Source organism: Lepidochelys olivacea (assembly GCF_965140295.1).
Source record: "Lepidochelys olivacea isolate rLepOli2 genome assembly, chromosome: 6".
In the NCBI taxonomy this organism is placed as follows: domain Eukaryota; kingdom Metazoa; phylum Chordata; order Testudines; family Cheloniidae; genus Lepidochelys; species Lepidochelys olivacea.
Window position 1 is genome coordinate 101,990,088 of NC_140416.1, and position 17,977 is coordinate 102,008,064.

General features: G+C 38.0%; 1 protein-coding gene across 9 annotated transcripts in view; it reads left to right on the forward strand.

Moving 5' to 3' along the window:
* The first annotated feature begins 2,596 nt into the window (after window positions 1–2,596).
* Window positions 2,597–17,977, forward strand: part of TUNAR (transmembrane neural differentiation associated intracellular calcium regulator) — a 40,734-nt gene continuing 25,353 nt past the window's right edge. For 2 of the 9 annotated variants that reach the window (XM_084632486.1, XM_084632478.1), the window contains exons 1-3: window positions 2,597–2,886; window positions 3,546–3,625; window positions 11,625–11,916. Coding sequence is in view for 5 of the 9 variants with exons in the window: in XM_084632478.1 (XP_084488604.1) it covers window positions 11,878–11,916 (39 nt within the window). In the remaining 4 variants the exon portion in view is untranslated. Of the gene's footprint in view, window positions 2,887–3,545; window positions 3,626–4,167; window positions 4,214–6,059; window positions 6,137–8,472; window positions 8,568–11,624; window positions 11,917–17,977 lie in introns of those variants that run through there. The other 7 variants (XM_084632480.1, XM_084632481.1, XM_084632485.1 and 4 more) reach the window with 7 other exon arrangements.

Here is a 17,977-nt window from a genome sequence, read left to right on the forward strand (position 1 = left end):
CCACCCCTGGGTCAGCAGGGAATCCAGCTGCAACACACTCACCTGGATTCAGGCAGCAATGCAGATGGACTAGAATCAGCTGTCCCTGGGCAACTTCCTATCCTCCCCTTGGAGTGTACCTGGATCCCAGGACGTCCTCTGTTACACCAGGGTACACCGCCAGTGGTAGTCCGAGCAGCTCTGGAATCTTGGGTGAGTACTCCAGGCAGCAGCAGTCCTCCTTGGCCTCTTGCTCCAGCAGCAGGGGAGAAGCATCTGTCTCCCTCCGCAACTCTAGCCCAACTGTGCTGCAGGGTCCGCCTTTTGTACTTCCTGTCCTGTCCGAACACTTCAAGCGGGATGGGCATGGCCTTTCTGGCCCCATCCACCAGGGGGCGGGCGGTGGTTCCTCCCTGTCAATCTCGGAGGGAGGCCACACCCCCTCGCTACAGACCCTTATGGCCACATTTTCAAAAGAACTCAGCAACATCCAGTGTGCGTAGTTAAAGCCGACTTGTGAGCAATTTTCTGCTACTTCACCAGAGATGCTGCTGGATACAGCATCTGTCCCTTAGCATTGCCCCACACAGTCTTGTCCCCATTAAACTTGTGGAACCCACAAGAATGTTTTGTGACGGGCGAGGGATGATTAGCTCCACAACACTCCATTTGGCATTGTCATAAATATAAAGGGAAGGGTAAACACCTTTAAATCCCTCCTGGCCTGAGGAAAAACCCTTTCACCTGTTAAGGGGTAAGAAGCTAGGATAACCTCACTGGCACCTGACCAAAATGACCAATGAGGAGACAAGATACTTTCAAAACTGAAGGGGGGGAGAAACAAAGGTTCTCTCTGTCTGTGTGTTGCTTTGCCGGGATCAGAGCAGGAGTGCAGGTCAGAACTCCTGTAAAGGGTTAATAAGCAATCTAGTTAGATATGCGTTAGATTCTGTTTTGTTTAAATGGCTGACAAAATAAGTTGTGCTGAATGGAATGTATATTCCTGTTTTTGTGTCTTTTTGTAACTTAAGGTTTTGCTTAGAGGGATTCTTTATGTTTTGAATCTGATTACCCTGTAAGGTATTTACCATCCTGATTTTACAGAGGTGATTCTTTTACTTTTTTTCTAAGAATTAAAATTCTTCTTTTAAGAACCTGATTGCTTTTTCCTTGTTCTTAAGATCCAAGGGTTTGGGTCTGTGTTCACCTATGCAAATTGGTGAGGATTTTTATCAAGCCTTCCCTAGGAAAGGGGTGTAGGGCTTGGGCGGATTTTGGGGGGAAAGACGTTTCCAAGCAGGCTCTTTTCCTGTTATATATTTGTTAGACGTTTGGTGGCGGCAGCAATAAAGTCCAAGGGCAAAAGGTAAAATTGTTTGTACCTTCGGGAAGTTTTAACCTAAGCTGGTAAAAATAAGCTTAGGGGGGTTTTCATGCAGGTCCCCACGTCTGTACCCTAGAGTTCCGAGTGGGTAAGGAACCTTGACAGGCAGATTTTGGGAAACAACACTAAAAGGGTGATATGGAAGTCAGGTTTGTGGGGTTATCCGTGGTTGAAAGAGGCACCTGAACAATTTTTTAAAGCATGAAAAAGTCTTTTTGTCATGTTTGGATGACTTACAATTAGCCAAGTGGAATTTTACCAAACTTTAGAAAAAAAAGTGAACACTTGTCTTTAGGGTGAGAACAACCATGGGACATTTCGGCCCCAAAGATAATTTTTTTCTGATCGTTATAAGCACCTGATAACAGGTGCTCACAGGAAAAAGTTTTCCTCAGCCATAGCTTTATTTTGGCACTATAACTAGATTTAGGAATGTATGTTAACTGGAGGGCAAATTAAGGATTCAAACCTCTGAGATGCAGTGCTCCCTGCACTCTCATTGCCTTTGGTGGCAGTTGAGAGTGCGCAGCACCTCGCTCCACCTGGCCCATATACTGCTGATGTTATAGGAAATCAGGCATGTGTAATTTAGATCCATTCAAACCTTTCTATTCAATAGTCTTACAAAATGCCATAATCCCCTTTATATTGCAAGGTGGTGACCAAACTCTCATTGACTTTGATGGGAGCAGGATCAAGCCCAGTATGTTATATAAAGCCTGAATTTTCCTTCTCTTTTTTTCTACCTATGGTATTTGCAACAAGAGCAAAGCTGATAATTTAATAGAGTCCTTTGCACACTGGCTATAATGCTAGAATTAACTGAGTAAGTACACATACTGTACTTTGCCAGAAGAGCCTGGCGGATCCAACAGATTTTTACTTTGTAAAACAGATTTTGCTGTATTTGTACTTTTTTTTTCATCTCCCCCTGAGGAGTATTAACTCAAAGCAATCACAAGACACCATCCTTGCCTGCTGCTTCCTGGGCTGCTACTTGTATCTTCTTCATTCCTTACTGCTTCTCTAGCCATTTGAATCATCTTTTTTAATCTGCCTTCTGCTCCTAAAATGATAACCCTGTCATTTGGGAAAGGCTAAACATGTAAAAGCATTTTCATTTCTGTAGTATTCACTTTCATTTACTCTCTTCTTTCTGTTCAAGTCAAGCAGTGCAGAGTGCTGTATAAATAGCAAAGCCTGTAGTACATCCAGTTCTGAAGTATTTTTAAAATAAAGTATTGAAAAAAGAAGAGACAAACTGCAAGGAAAATGCCAAGCTGCTCCTGAGCCTGATGACGATGTACGTATTTTGTCTTGGTTACCTGAGCTTGAATGGATTACAATAGTATTCTAACAAGGCTGCAGGCATCATCAACAGCTCTCATCTACAGAAGAAGATAAGAGATGGAAGAATGTAATTATTTCCATGTAAGCTAAATTCCAGTAGCTGACTTCCATGAGAGGGAAAGCCCTGAAAACTTTGCTGTCTGAAATGTTTTAATCTCATATAAGACAAATAGGTATGTTTTAGAGGCTTCTGTTTTAGTGTGTGAATTTGAGTGGAAAAATGTGTCTGATACGGACGCAGCCTGTGTATTATTTGAATGCTTAAATATGCAGCAGTACTTTACATGTTGTCATCTTCTGTTGGTCAGGTTATAAATCCACTCTCTATAGGTTGTAAAATTTATTTTGCTATATTATTGTCTTCCATATTCAAGAATATTAAAAGAAACTCCTAATTAAAAAAGGTATTAAAGACCTGCGTGCTTTTGTATATTGTAATGAGTAGTTGTACTTGAAGTAGCGTTAGCTAGTGAAGAACCTGTGCCTAAATCTTTTTTCATCACATTTCTGCTTGTAGATTGGACCTTCCTAGCTGTTTGCCACACGGTTTGTTACTCTGATTAAAACAATGTTAATACATTTGATAGAATTGATAACCTATGTAGATGTGGCTTTCTGTTAAACTTCTCTTCAGATGCTTTTGATTGAATAGCTCTTCTGAGTAAACTGTTTTCTAAACTGAACTTTATTGTCACTTTAAATTTGACAGAAGTTCTGCGTCTTGTATTATGTTTCAGCTTGCAGAAATATTGTAGTAAGCAAAGGGTTTCCTAGCCCTTTATTGGGAATGTAACCAAGAAAGATAATTCTTTTTTCTTCTTGCCCTTGAAAGGTCAGCTCTTCTCTTTAAATATTGTCACTGAAGCTCTTCTAAAGGTGGGACATACAGTTTCTTGGCTTTCAACAGAAAAGGTATGTTATGTTTAAAATATATATCTTTTTGACTGTAAATCAATTGCTTGGTAAGTTTTCTCTTAATTAACATGGTTTCACTTTCATCTGAGAATATTTGCTAGCTTTAAAAGCAATTATTTTTATTAATGGGGAATGTCTAAAGATGGATTTCTTTTTGCAGGAGTGTCTACTAAACAAGGCAGTATTGGGTTGCATTATTAATATTCATACTTTTAAGAAGGCAGTAATTATGCTTGTTTGCAGAAAGCAATTAATTTAAACCATGTTTTCCAATTTGCCTATGATAATTAAAACCAAGCATGCTGGCAGAGAACAATTATACATAAAAATCTATGAATAATTAGATGTATAATTGACAGAAGACAGGACTATTATCACTTTCTCCCCTGTATAATAATTTAGCATAAGAGCATGAGAAATAGCTCTCATTAAAATCTCAACTGCAGATTAATCCATGAAAGGGATTGAGATATTAAAACAGAAAGGATTTAAGATGTGCATACACTGTGGTTAAATAATTAAAGATAGAGAGACACTAAAGGACTCAGACTGAAAAGGAGGCAAAAGAGAATATTCAGAAAATAGGTGTGTATTTTTTTCTTCTTTCTTGTCCTTTTAAAAGAGAAAGGAAAACGTTAAGTGTCATGGGAGTGATTTTGTTTGTTTGTTGACTCTGAGTGGGCCACTGTTAATCCCTGCTCATTATTCATTTGTAAATCTTTGCAAATATTCATCAGTGGACTGATAAACAGCATGGTCTCAGAAGAGACAAACAAAGGACTCAAGTCAATTTTCACAACAACTCAAGTGTATTTGATATAAAGTTTAGTGATGGAGAATTTGTTCTGATGTCTTTCAGCAGAGGAATGCTCATAAGGGTGCCTTCACTCTTGGCAGAAAACAATTCTGCAGGCATTAACTAATTGCTTGATGAGGCTTGCTTTTATGAAGCAAAAGAAATAGACTAGTGCTGTGGAGGGTTTGGGGTTTTTTTGGTCTTGAAAAGGGAATTTTGGAAAGAAATAGTACTTTTAATAGCAATGATGAGAACAGATACTTTAAAAAAATTATCTTATACCAAATCTCTCAAAGTGCACTTTTTTTCTAGTAACACTTTCCTGCAATACACTTACCCCTTTATTCAAAGTCTTTAATAATCTTTAGGGAGTACCTTGGCTAACATGAGGTATTCAGCCCCACAAAGAATTTATAAAGCAGCAACCAAAAGTACTAGTATTGAGGTCCCAGTTTATCAATGAAAATTCCACTTGAGTGAATAATATGAATATATAATTTTCTTTTACTTATCCCAATACTTGGGGGATACCCCAGTGAAGGAAATTTCCCCTTTTTTTTCAAAAGACTGCTATTGCTTATAAATAAATATGAAAAAGAAACACTTTTTGCTTGTCTTTTATGCTTATGTTATTAAGCAGTAATATCATTTAATACACACGAGAGAGCGTAACTAAAATTTAATAGGACTAATTTAGCTGATGCCTGTCTAATCCTTCTTTAACATACTGTAATGTTTTTTGCCCAGTAGGTATATTGCCAATTCAGAAATAATGTGCACTCAGCAGCAGTAACTGTTGCTCTGCTTAGCTTACTTGAGAGCTTTTCTTTGCCTACTGTGAATATGCTTCTGTAGAAAAGGATTTCAGGCAGAGGAGCACCCTTGAGATTCAGTGAACTCATGCATTGCATGTCCTGTCTTATTACACAGCTGTACAGAAGTTTTTTTTTTCTGATGAGCTTCAGATATAAATAAAGAATGCACAAATACATCATTGCATTTCTTAGGCCATTCAAAGAATGGTATCTTAAACTCCTATTGTGTTTTAACATAAAAATTGGACCATTTTATGTAAGCAACATGAAATGCATTACTCGCTTTTTCTTCATTTGGTGTAACATGCCAACCACTTTGGTATGAAAACTAATATAACTAATAACAAAAGAGGGCCCAAATCTAGAAGTCAAATGGAGTTTTGCTGCTGACTTCCATGAAAGCAGTGTCAGACTCCTCCTTTTGATTCAGAAGTTTGATTCGGCGCTGCTGACCTAAAAAGATAAAATTCGTCTTTCTCTTGTTATAATAAATTGCATTTTAGCACAATATGTCACTTTTAAATCTGCCGGAATTGAAATTGAGGTGTTAGCAGTATTCCACTGATGTGGTTTGGAAGTGTTTTTGAAACAAGGATTTTCTTTTCAAAGAAGAAAACATTTATTCTATGTATTTACTGCATGCAATGTGCCTATAACACTAGTTAGATATTCTGATATCTATGTGCTGGGATACAGTTACTGTATAATACACTAAATTGTGCTCTCTGTCGCACCAGTGCAAATCTGGAGTATCTTCATTAAAGCAATGGGAAAATTGCGGTTTTATACTGGTTTAAGTGAGAGTAGAATGTGGCCCAAGAAGCCTGGTTCTGCTTCCAGTGTAAATCCAGAATGAGTTCACCAAAGTCAATGGAATTACACCAGTGTAAAGTCAATGTAAGTAAGATTAGAATCAGACCCATTACAACTATATTTTAGATTAAAGTGACAAATGTAAAAGTAAATCCATCAATTTACAGTCATGAGCTGGAGACCTTTTTTTTAAAGTCTTTTATTATACAAGTTACTTTTCAAGTTCCAGTGCAATAGTATTTACTTAAAGGAAACAAGAGCATGGATCTAAAAGTAGACACGGAAACTACAACCAATTCATGATGCTTTGCATTCTACCAGCCTGATTCTCCTCTAACTTGCACCAGTTTTTCCCTGATGTAACTACATTAATCTTGTTGTGCACTGGCATAAGTGAGAGAAGAATCTCACCTGTTACCATATGGAATGCAGATACAGATAAAAAGAATACAATAATAATGTGCTCATTTATTTGTAATAGTACTTGCTTTGTAAAAATCTTTTTTGTTAAATTTAAAGGTATAATGTAATATTTTATTGAACATATATTCCAAAGAAAGTCAGTTATTCTTTAGATTGTTGTGAAAACAGTGTATTACCCAGGTAAATATGATTATACATGTCTATTTTTTCAATATATTCTGAAGATTTAAAAAAAAACGTAACTGTACTTTTTCACATGGTTAGAGATTGTCCTGTTAATTGCTAATTGCGCTCTGGAGAGGAAATCACTGAAACTCAAATATCTTAAACAGTATTTAAACTAAAAAGGCAAAAAATAAACTTGGTTGGTTTTACTGCAATAGACAGAATATTAATAGAGAAATGAGATTATCGAAAGGTCAGAGTTAGAAACATTTCCAGACAACTTCTTCTGATGTATGGATAACTTATTTCACATACTCTTCATTAAAATTCAGCATGTATTGTAAATTGCACATATTATTTAATACCTAATGATTTCCATGCATACTACACATCTTTTCAAATATTCTACAAATGAGATTGTTTTTAAACAGGAAATTCAGGGAGTGAAAAATGACAACTATTTTGGCAAGACTGTAATTTACAAGTGGCGATGGAATGGTCTCTTTAATGTATTTAAATTTGATAATAGTTAGAATGAAGTTTGATCTTTTGGTATTCTAGGAACTGCTGGTAGGGTCAAGCAAGAATGTGGCAGGGAAGTGGATGAAATTGGAGGAGTGGCTAGGGGTTACTATGCTCAGCTTTCTCCTGCCACTTGAATCATATTATGCATGAATGCCACTGGCATGCTGTTTGGAGGAAATATGGAGTGAAATTGTACCTCTCTGTGGATGGGGACCCAGTAATGATAACGGTTAGAACAAAAGTTAGGGGGTAGTAATGATGATATTGAAAGGATAGAAAGTGCGGGGAAAGATAAACTAGAAGAAAGTGGAACAGGAAGTGAAGCATATACTGTACCAGAGCTTCTCAGTGCATAATAATACATAGCATTATATCCAGTGACATTCAAGACCTATGCAGCACCTTTTTGAGGGCTGAAATGGAACTTAGATGGTTGTGCTGGCCCCTTGCATGGGGTTAAATTTTATCTGTAGTGCTTTGCATTTTCTAAATATTATACAGACATTAACACCTCTTGTCTTTTCTCACTGAGGTTTTTTCTAATAATTTTAAGTCTCCCGATTCTTGTGTGCCCAGTTGGAATCACCAGTTGTTGCCTTGTTTACTTTTATAGTTGTTTCATTGTATTGCTTTGTCCTTCTGCTGCCCTTCCTTGGCACTTTTGATGAAATTTGCCTCTGTGCAGAGAGGTAGCATACATTCCACCTGAACCCAGTTTCTTATAAAAAGAATGGATTTCATGGTATAGAATAAAATACAATGTAAGATCTACTGAAATACCAGCAGCATATTGCCATTCTTCCCAAAGGGCTCGCTGCCTGCAATAAAAACAGATAAATACATATTGTAACTGGGTAACAAATATGTGATGAAATGATAATAGAAAAATCACGACTGATAACTAATAGCTATTGCCAAGAATTATTATATACTCTGTATATATTGAGTTACTTTCATGCAAGCTCAGTGATTTATGTGCACAGAATAGTCAGGGAGACCTCCCCAGCTGTGTCTGTTCCCTGGATTGAAATCTTTAGGAATTTCCCAGACCCCTGGGCACATGTTTTCTCCTCCTCCTTATACATTTCTATATTTTTTTAACCTCACAATGTACTATTTGCCCAGTCTGTAGTTTTGAGACTTTAGCATGAGGTTTTCTATGGAACTTTATAAATCATTATACAAGCTCACAATAAAGATCAGTTTCCTTTTTTCTCTCACGCTCTGCCATCACTTCTCCATTGTCTCCTCTCCTCCTTCTGTATAAACTTTTGGTTTCTTTCAGAAAATCAAGTGGCATGCTAAGCAGGATCAGCACGATAGCATCCCTGTCTGGCAATGGGTCCAGTGGTTTTCCCTGGTTCTCATGCTCTTCCATTCTGTGGATCATTTTGTACGAGAGGTATTATCTCATGAAACTTCCTTTCACCTCTCAATGCATACACATGCACCCCTATATGCACATGCTACCAACCCTACTTCCTTTCCCACTGCACTGCCTGTATGTTCTTATGAACTTTTGGATTACCAGAAAGAGAACCTTGGGCAGTACATGGAAAACCCCTGCCCTATAGCACTGTAGCACTTTCATTGATGTGAGTATATATATCCAGGGGGTAAAGGCCAGGGAGCAATTTAAGAACATGTAGAAGTTTCAGAAAAAGTTAATGAATTATTTGCATCAGTCACCACCACAGAATATCTATGCTGTCAGACTTACTCTTATCTGGTAATAGAGATGAGGTACTATCAGAAATTGAGATGCCAAAAGAAGAGGTGCCGTGACAAATGAATAACGTGGAATTGATTATATAAATCAGTGGCCCTTAGGTGGAACACTAAATTCAGTTCTGATTACCCCCATTTCAAAAGCTGAAGCAGAGGGGGTTCAGAGAGAAGCAGAGAGTATGCTAAGAGGTATGGAAAAACTCCCAAAGTAATACATCAAGGCCCAGCATAACGGAGGATCCACCTCCCCCAGTCCACTAGCACAAACCTCACTGTTGTTCATAGTGTGGCCTTGTACCCTCCTCCACCAGGTAGTCAGCGCTTTATGCAGCACAAAACAGGATATATGTGGTAGCTTTTCAAAAGGGAGTTTTATGTGTCCATTTATGTGGCTGCATGTTCACATAGTACTTAAGACCCTGCTCTTCCTAATGGTGGCACTTGAACTGAAATAAATAGTTGATCTAGTTTATATCTTTGATAACCATCACATGTAACACATCTGGTTTAGGATTTGATGGGGCTTATAATGCCTGTAAGAATGGGCCAAGTCATGAGGCCATTTCACTTTTTCTCAGTCCTTACTCAGACAGTGGAAGTTTACCTAAGTAAGGCATGAGTAAGGACCTCAGACTTTATCCAATGTGACTGTTCAATACATTTGTTTGTAGCCATTTTTTAAATCATTGCATGGTTCTTCATTGGTCTATGTGGCCCTAATCTAAAGGTGATTGAAATCAATGGAAAGACTCCCATGATTTCAATGGGCTCTAATCAGGCTCTGTCTAGTTGCCTCTGATTATTTGTATAGTATTTGTCACCCTAGTATTGCTGTGCCTTCTATCTCATACTCTTCAGTCTCATGCCAAATTTTAGCCTTCCTTATTAAGGACCCAATCCTGCAGCCACATTGAAAACAATGGTAACTCTTCCAAAGGAGCAGCTGCCGGAATGACCCCTAAATGGCAACTTTCTATAGCTCATCATTGAATTATCCAGTATTGCTGACTTAATGCTCAAAAATGATTGGGAAAGCATTTGTGCTGTTTTAAAAACTACAAGTGAGTTAGCTCATGAAATTTTGATCAAATTAACCAGAAGATCGAATAAACCAGTGACGGAATTAAGTTGTATAGCTCTGAAATGCATACTGTTGGAAATATATCCAGAGAACTGCAAACTCTATCTTAATTTACAAGCTCTTCTGGTCAGAGACTGTCTGTCTCTGTGTTTGGAAAGAGTGGTGTAAATGTACCATACAGGAGCTGTGATTGGACATTACAATACTGTCCAATGAATGTGATTGCAAGAGGATGGCTTCAGCAGTCACTGCTTGGTGGATGGTCATTAGTATAGTGTATTTCAAACCTGCATGCAACTATAATTACAAAAGTTGCTCATTGCTTTAACTACATGTTTTGCAACATGCATATGGAGCCAGAGGATTAATTCAGCTTCGCTTTTCAGTGGAGTGCTGTAATTTAGCTACTCCTTTGTCCCTCGCACCTCAGTTCATCCATTTCTCCCTGTGCATGGGTCGGTTTTCCTTTGCCACGCCAGCCCTCCTGACCTAGAGTGCTCCAGTCCACTGCAGCCCCTCTTGGGATTGTAGAGCCAGAGGAATTCCCTTTTACAGCAGCAGCAGCAGCATTGTCAGCATGAAGCAGGGCTATTCAGCTGAGTCCTGTCAGTGCAGCATGAGAGGGAGGAGGGCAACCCACATCCCCTCCCCTCTGCATAAATGTGGGCTTTTTCCTTTCCAGTGCAAAAATTTGCCAAGGTTTCCTGCAGGGAAACTGAACATACAATTGCGGAGAGGTGGAGGTAGGAGGGAGACAGAAACCATACCCTCTGGATCTTCCTCTTCTCAGTGCTGCTACTGCTGAGGCTGTGGTGAAGGTGTCAGTGTGACTCTCTAAGGTGCCACAAGTACTCCTTCCCAAGAGTTAGTTGCTCAGCAACTAGAATCAATTAATATGCTTTGCAGAAGGTACAGGGGAAGCCCAAGCTGCTGCCAAGGAGAAGGTGGGAGGCTCAGGATGGTTCAGGATCCCACTCAACTCCCCCCCGCCCCACCCATCTTCCCTTAGCCATTGTCCTTTATCCATTCTCCTTTCCCTACTAGGGTGACCAGATGTCCTGATTTTATAGGGACAGTCCCAATTTTGGGGGCTTTTTCTTATATAGGCACCTATTACTCCCCACCCCGTCCCGATTTTTTACACTTGCTATCTGGTCACCCTACTCCCTATAGTAATTTAGTGTATGCGTATCCATGGAACTTCAGACACGATATCTCTTAAACTCTCCTCTTCTTTAGGGGCTTCGCTTTTATACTTAATGTATTCTTTTATTTACTTACTTATTTTTGCCAAGGGTTCTCCAAAGCTAATGTAGAATTTCTAATGTCCACACTAGTTGGGAAAGAAAACGGATGGCTGATGTCTTGGTAAGATGGTTTCAAAGATTCCTTAAGATTACAAGGGTTGTTTGGTAGTGCAGCAATAATGAATATGCACCATGTGGGAATTAGGAAAGTTTGGTTTTGATTGGTTTGGTTTATTATATAGTAACCCGCTCTCCCTACATGATCATATTGTTTACTGTGAACATATATAGAGAGAGGGAGAATACATTATTTTTTTCTTCGCATAGTAATTTTAGGGCCTCAGTAAGGTGTTTTCTTTTTTTCCCTCCCCCTTTCCCTTTCTTTCTTTGATTTTCTTTGGAGTCCCTCTGACACCATGTATCTGGGAATGAAGAACTTCTCAGAGCTGATTGGAAATGGCATTGCTGCACTGAAACTTAACTGGAGGAAATACATCTCCCGAAGAAGAAAATATAATGCACTTTAAGGATCTGACTTCTGGTGAAAAATTCAAGCCTAGAGAAAACTTGTCCGCTTTATTAAGAAGAATGGGTTGGACAATCTTCTTCAATTCCAAAAGATATCTGTATGCCATGCTGAGCTTAATCTCTGCAGCATGCTCTCTGCTTCTCTTCTCCTCCTGATGCACTGCATGGTAAGGCCTTTTCTTTCCTTACCAATAACATTCTTGGTATGCTGAGAGTTAAAAACAAAAAAGGGAAAAAAAAACAATCAAAAGAATGTTTTATAACCTGGTTGTTTTCAGGACTAGGGATCCTGATCACTACTGCAGTTCTCACTGATATTTTCTTTCTTACGTCTGTGTGTGTGTGTGTTGTCAATTGTGCATTGAGATGGGTTTCAAGAAATGTGTTTGTCTGTAAAAATTTGCAGACTAAAGTTGCCGTTTAAGAGTCTTTCTTTACATTTTTCTAGAGGTGTAGGGGTGTTTGTATAGGGTGAAATAGGCCATATCTTTCCAGTACTTGAGCTGTTTGACCATACAGTACTGACAGCTAGAAGACAAAAACAGAAGGTTAAAAGAAAAAAAACCCAACAACCATATGACCAGTTTCTAACAAGTATTAGTTAAGTAAATAAAAGCTATAGCAGGGTTTTGAAACAAATGCCATTTTTTAAATGCAAGACTGTAGAGATGATAGATTCTCCTCATTTTGTTCCCTGTGGGCAAAGAAATGTGAAGTGCACAATTGTGCATATACAGATGCTGGGATTAACATATGGGGTGTGTGGAAATGCTGTGCTTTTACACATTTCAGAAGGTTAAAATAAGCTGTTTGACTCATCCTATAAAATTACTGTTGAAAAATTAATTAATAGAAAAGTTCTATGTGCAAATTATTTCATAGGAAATTATTTTTGTCATGTGTTAATGAGATTGTCCAAGGTGATTGCAAATGGGAACATTGCTTCTTACGAGGCTGTTATGAGACTTTGTTCATCTACAATTGCAAAGTGCTTTGAGATCCTTAGGTGGAAGGTGTTAGAAGACTGCATGGTGGTGCTAGTAATCAGGTATTTGACCTGCTAATAATGCTACAGTCAGGAAATCTCCAAACAGAGCAGAAATCACAATCCCTGGGAAGGGAAGTACAGTTCAGTTCTTCACAAAACACAATTCCCTTGGATCTTCGTTCTGAAAATCAGGACAAGATTAAGAGGTGAAAGTACTCAGGGGCATGTTATTTCCCTGAAGGATGTTGTGTGAGTAGGGAACATGCTCAGTCCTTCTCCACACTGGTTGGCCACTGAGGTTTGGGAAAGACGGAGTGGCCACATCTTGAGAAGTGAACTGTAAAAAGGATCTCATGCTGCTCTCATTTAAATCAATGGCAAAAAAACAAGTAGGATCGGACCATTAGTGGATGTGCTTGGCAGATTTCATGTGATTCAACTATATAAACTGCAATGGAGGGTGATGGTTTCCTAGCAACAGCTCTAAAAGTCAGAAAGGCTCCAAAGAGCCAGGCCAGGTCAGATTGGACCCTAGGCCAAATGATGCCAGGATAGTTATGAACAAGGCTGAAGACTTAAAAATCTGACAGATTTGCCAAGTCTCACCAGTACAGAGGAAGTTCTCCCTTCTTCATTTGGGATCAAATTTTAAGGCAGATCTTAACACACCTCACTCTTTTATGATGAAGAATTTTACAAGGTGTGTTTCAGGGAGACCCTGCAACTATCACTCATTCAAATATTCACAACTGGAGGTAGCCCAGATCATCAGAGCACATTCCTGAAGGCTGACAGTACTCAAGAGAACTTACACTGATTGCAGAATCAAGGCTTGGGCCCCAAATATACACATACAATTAAGTGGATAGGGGTCATAACTAAGAAATCATTTAAAACATGATTGTTTAAAACAATCATTTTACATGCTTACAGGAATATGTACTGCTAGTATAATTATTATAAAACAAACAATTATTACTTGGTTCTAACTAGGACGGAGTGGGACATTTCCAGAATACAAAGAGTACAATAAAAAGTTGGTATTCAGTTATGCTGTAAAAATTTGGGGGCAAAATCAACCTTTAAAATGTATTATATACCAAATGTCAACACTTTAGCAGGACTATTTTTTTTATTCCTAAAATAACGATAATACATATAATTAACAAGGCTAGGTTTGATCATATTGTATTTGTAGTTGTAAGGACATGCACTACTTTGACTCAGAAGCTTTTGTACATAATACCAAAATCTTCGTTGTCATTTTTTCTGAAGTTCTGATATCAGTTTGTGTTTGTTACTGAGATTTAGAACACACTGTCTACCATGCCATTTTATCCATTTACTGTAAGGTAATTGCACAGGGGCTGTATTTAGCTTCCCATCTCACTATGTATTCTAAAGTTGATGAAATCTAGAATCTTAAATAATATGGGTCTGATTCTGCAAAGACAACTTCAGTTAACTATGCATGTAACTGATTCCATGGGCTACTCATTGGACGTAAGCTTGCAGAACTGGACCCTGCATTAATGAGATGATCCCATATGTTAGAACTAGGGTGAGCAGATGTCCTGATTTTATAGGGACAGTCCCAATTTTTGGGTCTTTTTCTTATATAGGCTCCTATTATCCCCTACCCCTGTCCCGATTTTTCACACTTGCTGTCTGGTCACCCTAGTTGGAACTATTTTGTGTACTTACTGCGTCTGTTATATTCAAGAAGTCTATTCTTAATAATACAACAAATATATGACTTCTATGTATGGAATGCCTTTCCCAGACCAGGTCATCCCCACAGTCCTCAATCAAGTCCCTCCACAAAGCTGACAAAAAATAATGAGGCTATGACTTACTTTTGTATGACGAGGAAAAAAGATGCATGCAAAGTTATCCCATCCTCTGGATTAGAAAACTGTAATTTTCATCCCACCATAAATTATGATATTTTGACATGTGTTTGTCCCAAATCAGAACAAAGAGTTTTTTGCAGGGAAGGACTATCTTTAGTTTTTTGCACTGTACACCACTGAGTACCTCATCTGCATTAAAGAAATATTAATGATACTGAGTAGCAGTCAATATCTATTTTAGGTCTGTGGGAGACAGACATTATTGTTACCATTAATTATTTTTATTATAGTAGTGCCTAGAGTCTCCAGTCAAGTGTAGGGTCCCATCATGCTAAGAGCTCTACAAACACACAGTAAGAAACAGTCCCTACAGCAAAGAATTTACAGGCTTAAATAGACAAGACAAACAAAGGGTGAGAGAAAGGAAGTATCACCACAAGACCATCCCTTCTTTCATTAATTTTCCTCTCAGTGATTTGCATTCAGACTTTTAGATTAATAATTGCAGTGTTTTTTTTAGGTAGCAGATATGAAAGGGATTTGCTGATATATACTTTTAGTGTTGGAATAAATATCTCCCAGTTATTTTAGATCTCTCCTAAAGCATTCCTTTTAAATATAAACACTAGTTCTGTAATTGATTTACTATATATGGGAGTTAGGTCCTAGATTCAGTGGAGAATTTGCAAATAGAAAAATCCTATGTGGGCTTTACAAGCATGGGGGGGAGGGTAGCAGTGACTATGGGGGGTGAGAGAGAGGAGAAACATCCAGTTGTGAAATTAAAAGACTGCCCATTTATTATCAGGAATTTGTACAGGGCATTATTAATACAGTATTTGTGCACAAAATGGTGGCACAGATAATATGGCAAATAAGAGATAAAAACATAATAACCCCAGTGATACTCCTCTATCCAAGGTAATCTTTCAGATTTTTTTTCCTTTATCAAAAGGAAAAAAATAAATGGTGAGACTAAAAACAACTTGATGGCAAAAATACATCAGAGACTGAAGAAGAACCACTTTGTTGTCTTAATACCATGCAATAAAAATATTTTATGTGGTGGGAAAAGTTCTCTGTAAATATGTCAGAGCTTTGGAAATAATTCCACAGCCATATATCCCTGAAAGCATAAAGGCATGTGCCTACCGGAGTGAATGGGGATACAGCTCCATGTGTGACTCAGCTACAGAAGATGGAGAATGTTATTCTTATCCACATTAACTAGACATGAATGAATTAGGAGAGGGCAAGTTAATTAAAACTAACTTTCTAGCTGGAAATCACATGCATTGAATGTATGTGAGTATTTTGTTCCTGAGAAGTGTTAAGTAGAGGTATGGAAACATGCACTGACAGGACAATCACAGTCTTTTGCCATTCCTGATTAGTTTACTGTGGAAGAGAATATAAAGGAATGTCTGAATCCAGAATGCTCCTTTTAAGAGTCTGATTATATAGCAGAGCAGAGATATATGATCCAAAATATTATTCTCTGTGTTTAATGCATGGAGCTCAGGGCTGAAAATAAGGATACTGGTATTCTGGTCTCACCTTGAATAGTGCCATGCCATGTCACCTTGGGCCAGTCACTTAATATTGCCTCAGTTTCCCCATCTATAAAATGGAGATAATATTACTTACCATAATTATCCTAACAGGAGTTATGAAAGACCTATCCAGTTAAATTTTGTCAAATATTCAGAAGTCCTTGGATATAAGGTTCTGTAAAAGTACTAAGTATTAACATTCAGCCCAGTTGATGGAAATAGGACCAAACTTGAGCAGTTGAGGTACAAGGTGGATGTTAAGTGGGATAAGAAAAAGAAATCTGAAGAACAACCGACAATCGAGACAAATAATAAGATCTTATTTAAGAAGATCAGAAGTTAGGAGGCCTGTAGAAAAGCTGGTGGACCACTAGGTTTTAAAGATAATAAAAGGTTGCAGAGAAGTTAAATAATTAATCTTTACCACAGAGCAGGATGGAGAAATACCTGTCCCAGGATTACTCCTTAAAGACAGGTTTCAGAGTAACAGCCATGTTAGTCTGTATTCGCAAAAAGAAAAGGAGTACTTTTGGCATCTGATGAAGTGAGCTGTAGCTCACGAAAGCTTATGCTCAAATAAATTGGTTAGTCTCTAAGGTGCCACAAGTACTCCTTTTCTTTTTCCTTAAAGACAAAGCACATAGATAAGTCTGATATGAGAGGGGGCCACACCAGCATGACCTTTGTAAATGTAAATCATGCCTCTATAACTTGATGCATGCCTAAGTCAGTAAAGAAAATGATGTATTGTGCATTTTTAATACTTCTGACACTTTTAATCATATTCAATAGTACCTTATTTCACAAGTCATCCCATAAAAATCAGTGGGACTGTTTGTGGAGTAAAGTGCTACTAACCCAGAGTAAAAGTATCAGAAACTGTCCCTGATGAAAAATTGTATCAGGACCAAGTTTGATGCTTGAAAACAAAACCACATTTAAGTTTGTGGAATGCAAATGTCAAGACAGTGTATCTTAAAGTCTGATTCATGTATTTTTTTCATGTGTACCTAAATTAAAAAATACTTAATGGATTTTGTTCAAATTTTCAGAGTAGCCCTGGGATGCAAAGCCAAACATAGTTAAATTCCCTGCAGGAGCAGATTTTGAGAGCATTTCTTAAAACATACAAAAAATAATGGCTTTTAATGGAATACCCAGCTTGAACTTTATTATATTGTTGCTTCCATGATGCTAAAAATAAACACATCCTGTTCCCTATCCTGTTATATTGAAGATCAAAACAGTAGCCAAAAGGTCATCCATTCCACTGCTGTCCTTTCTATTTTGTTTCCATGCACCGATGTTTTCAAGGCTAGGACATGCCATATTAAAGGGTGGGCATTGCGTCAAAGCGCAATATGGCTTGGTACAGATGGATGCATTCTTTAAACACTGAAACATTTGACAGTGTACACTGTAACTGCTCCTTTGGACTATTATGTGTCATTACACAAAGTAAAACTATTTCCCCCTGTTTATTTTTTCCCTCTACTGTTCCTCATGTGTTCTTGTCAACTGCTGGAAATGGCCCACCTTGATTATCACTACAAAAGGTTTTTTTCTCTCCTGCTGGTAATAGCTCACCTTAACTGATCACTCTTGTGATAGTGTGTATGGTAACACCCATTGTTTCATGTTCTCTGTGTATATAAAATCTTTCTACTATATTTTCCACTGCATAAATCCGATGAAGTGGGCTGTAGCCCATGAAAGCTTATGCTCAAATATATTTGTTAGTCTCTAAGGTGCCACAAATACTCCTGTTCTTTTTGTGGATCCAGACTAACACAGCTACTACTCTGAAACCTGTCATTATAAAGTATTGTTACTT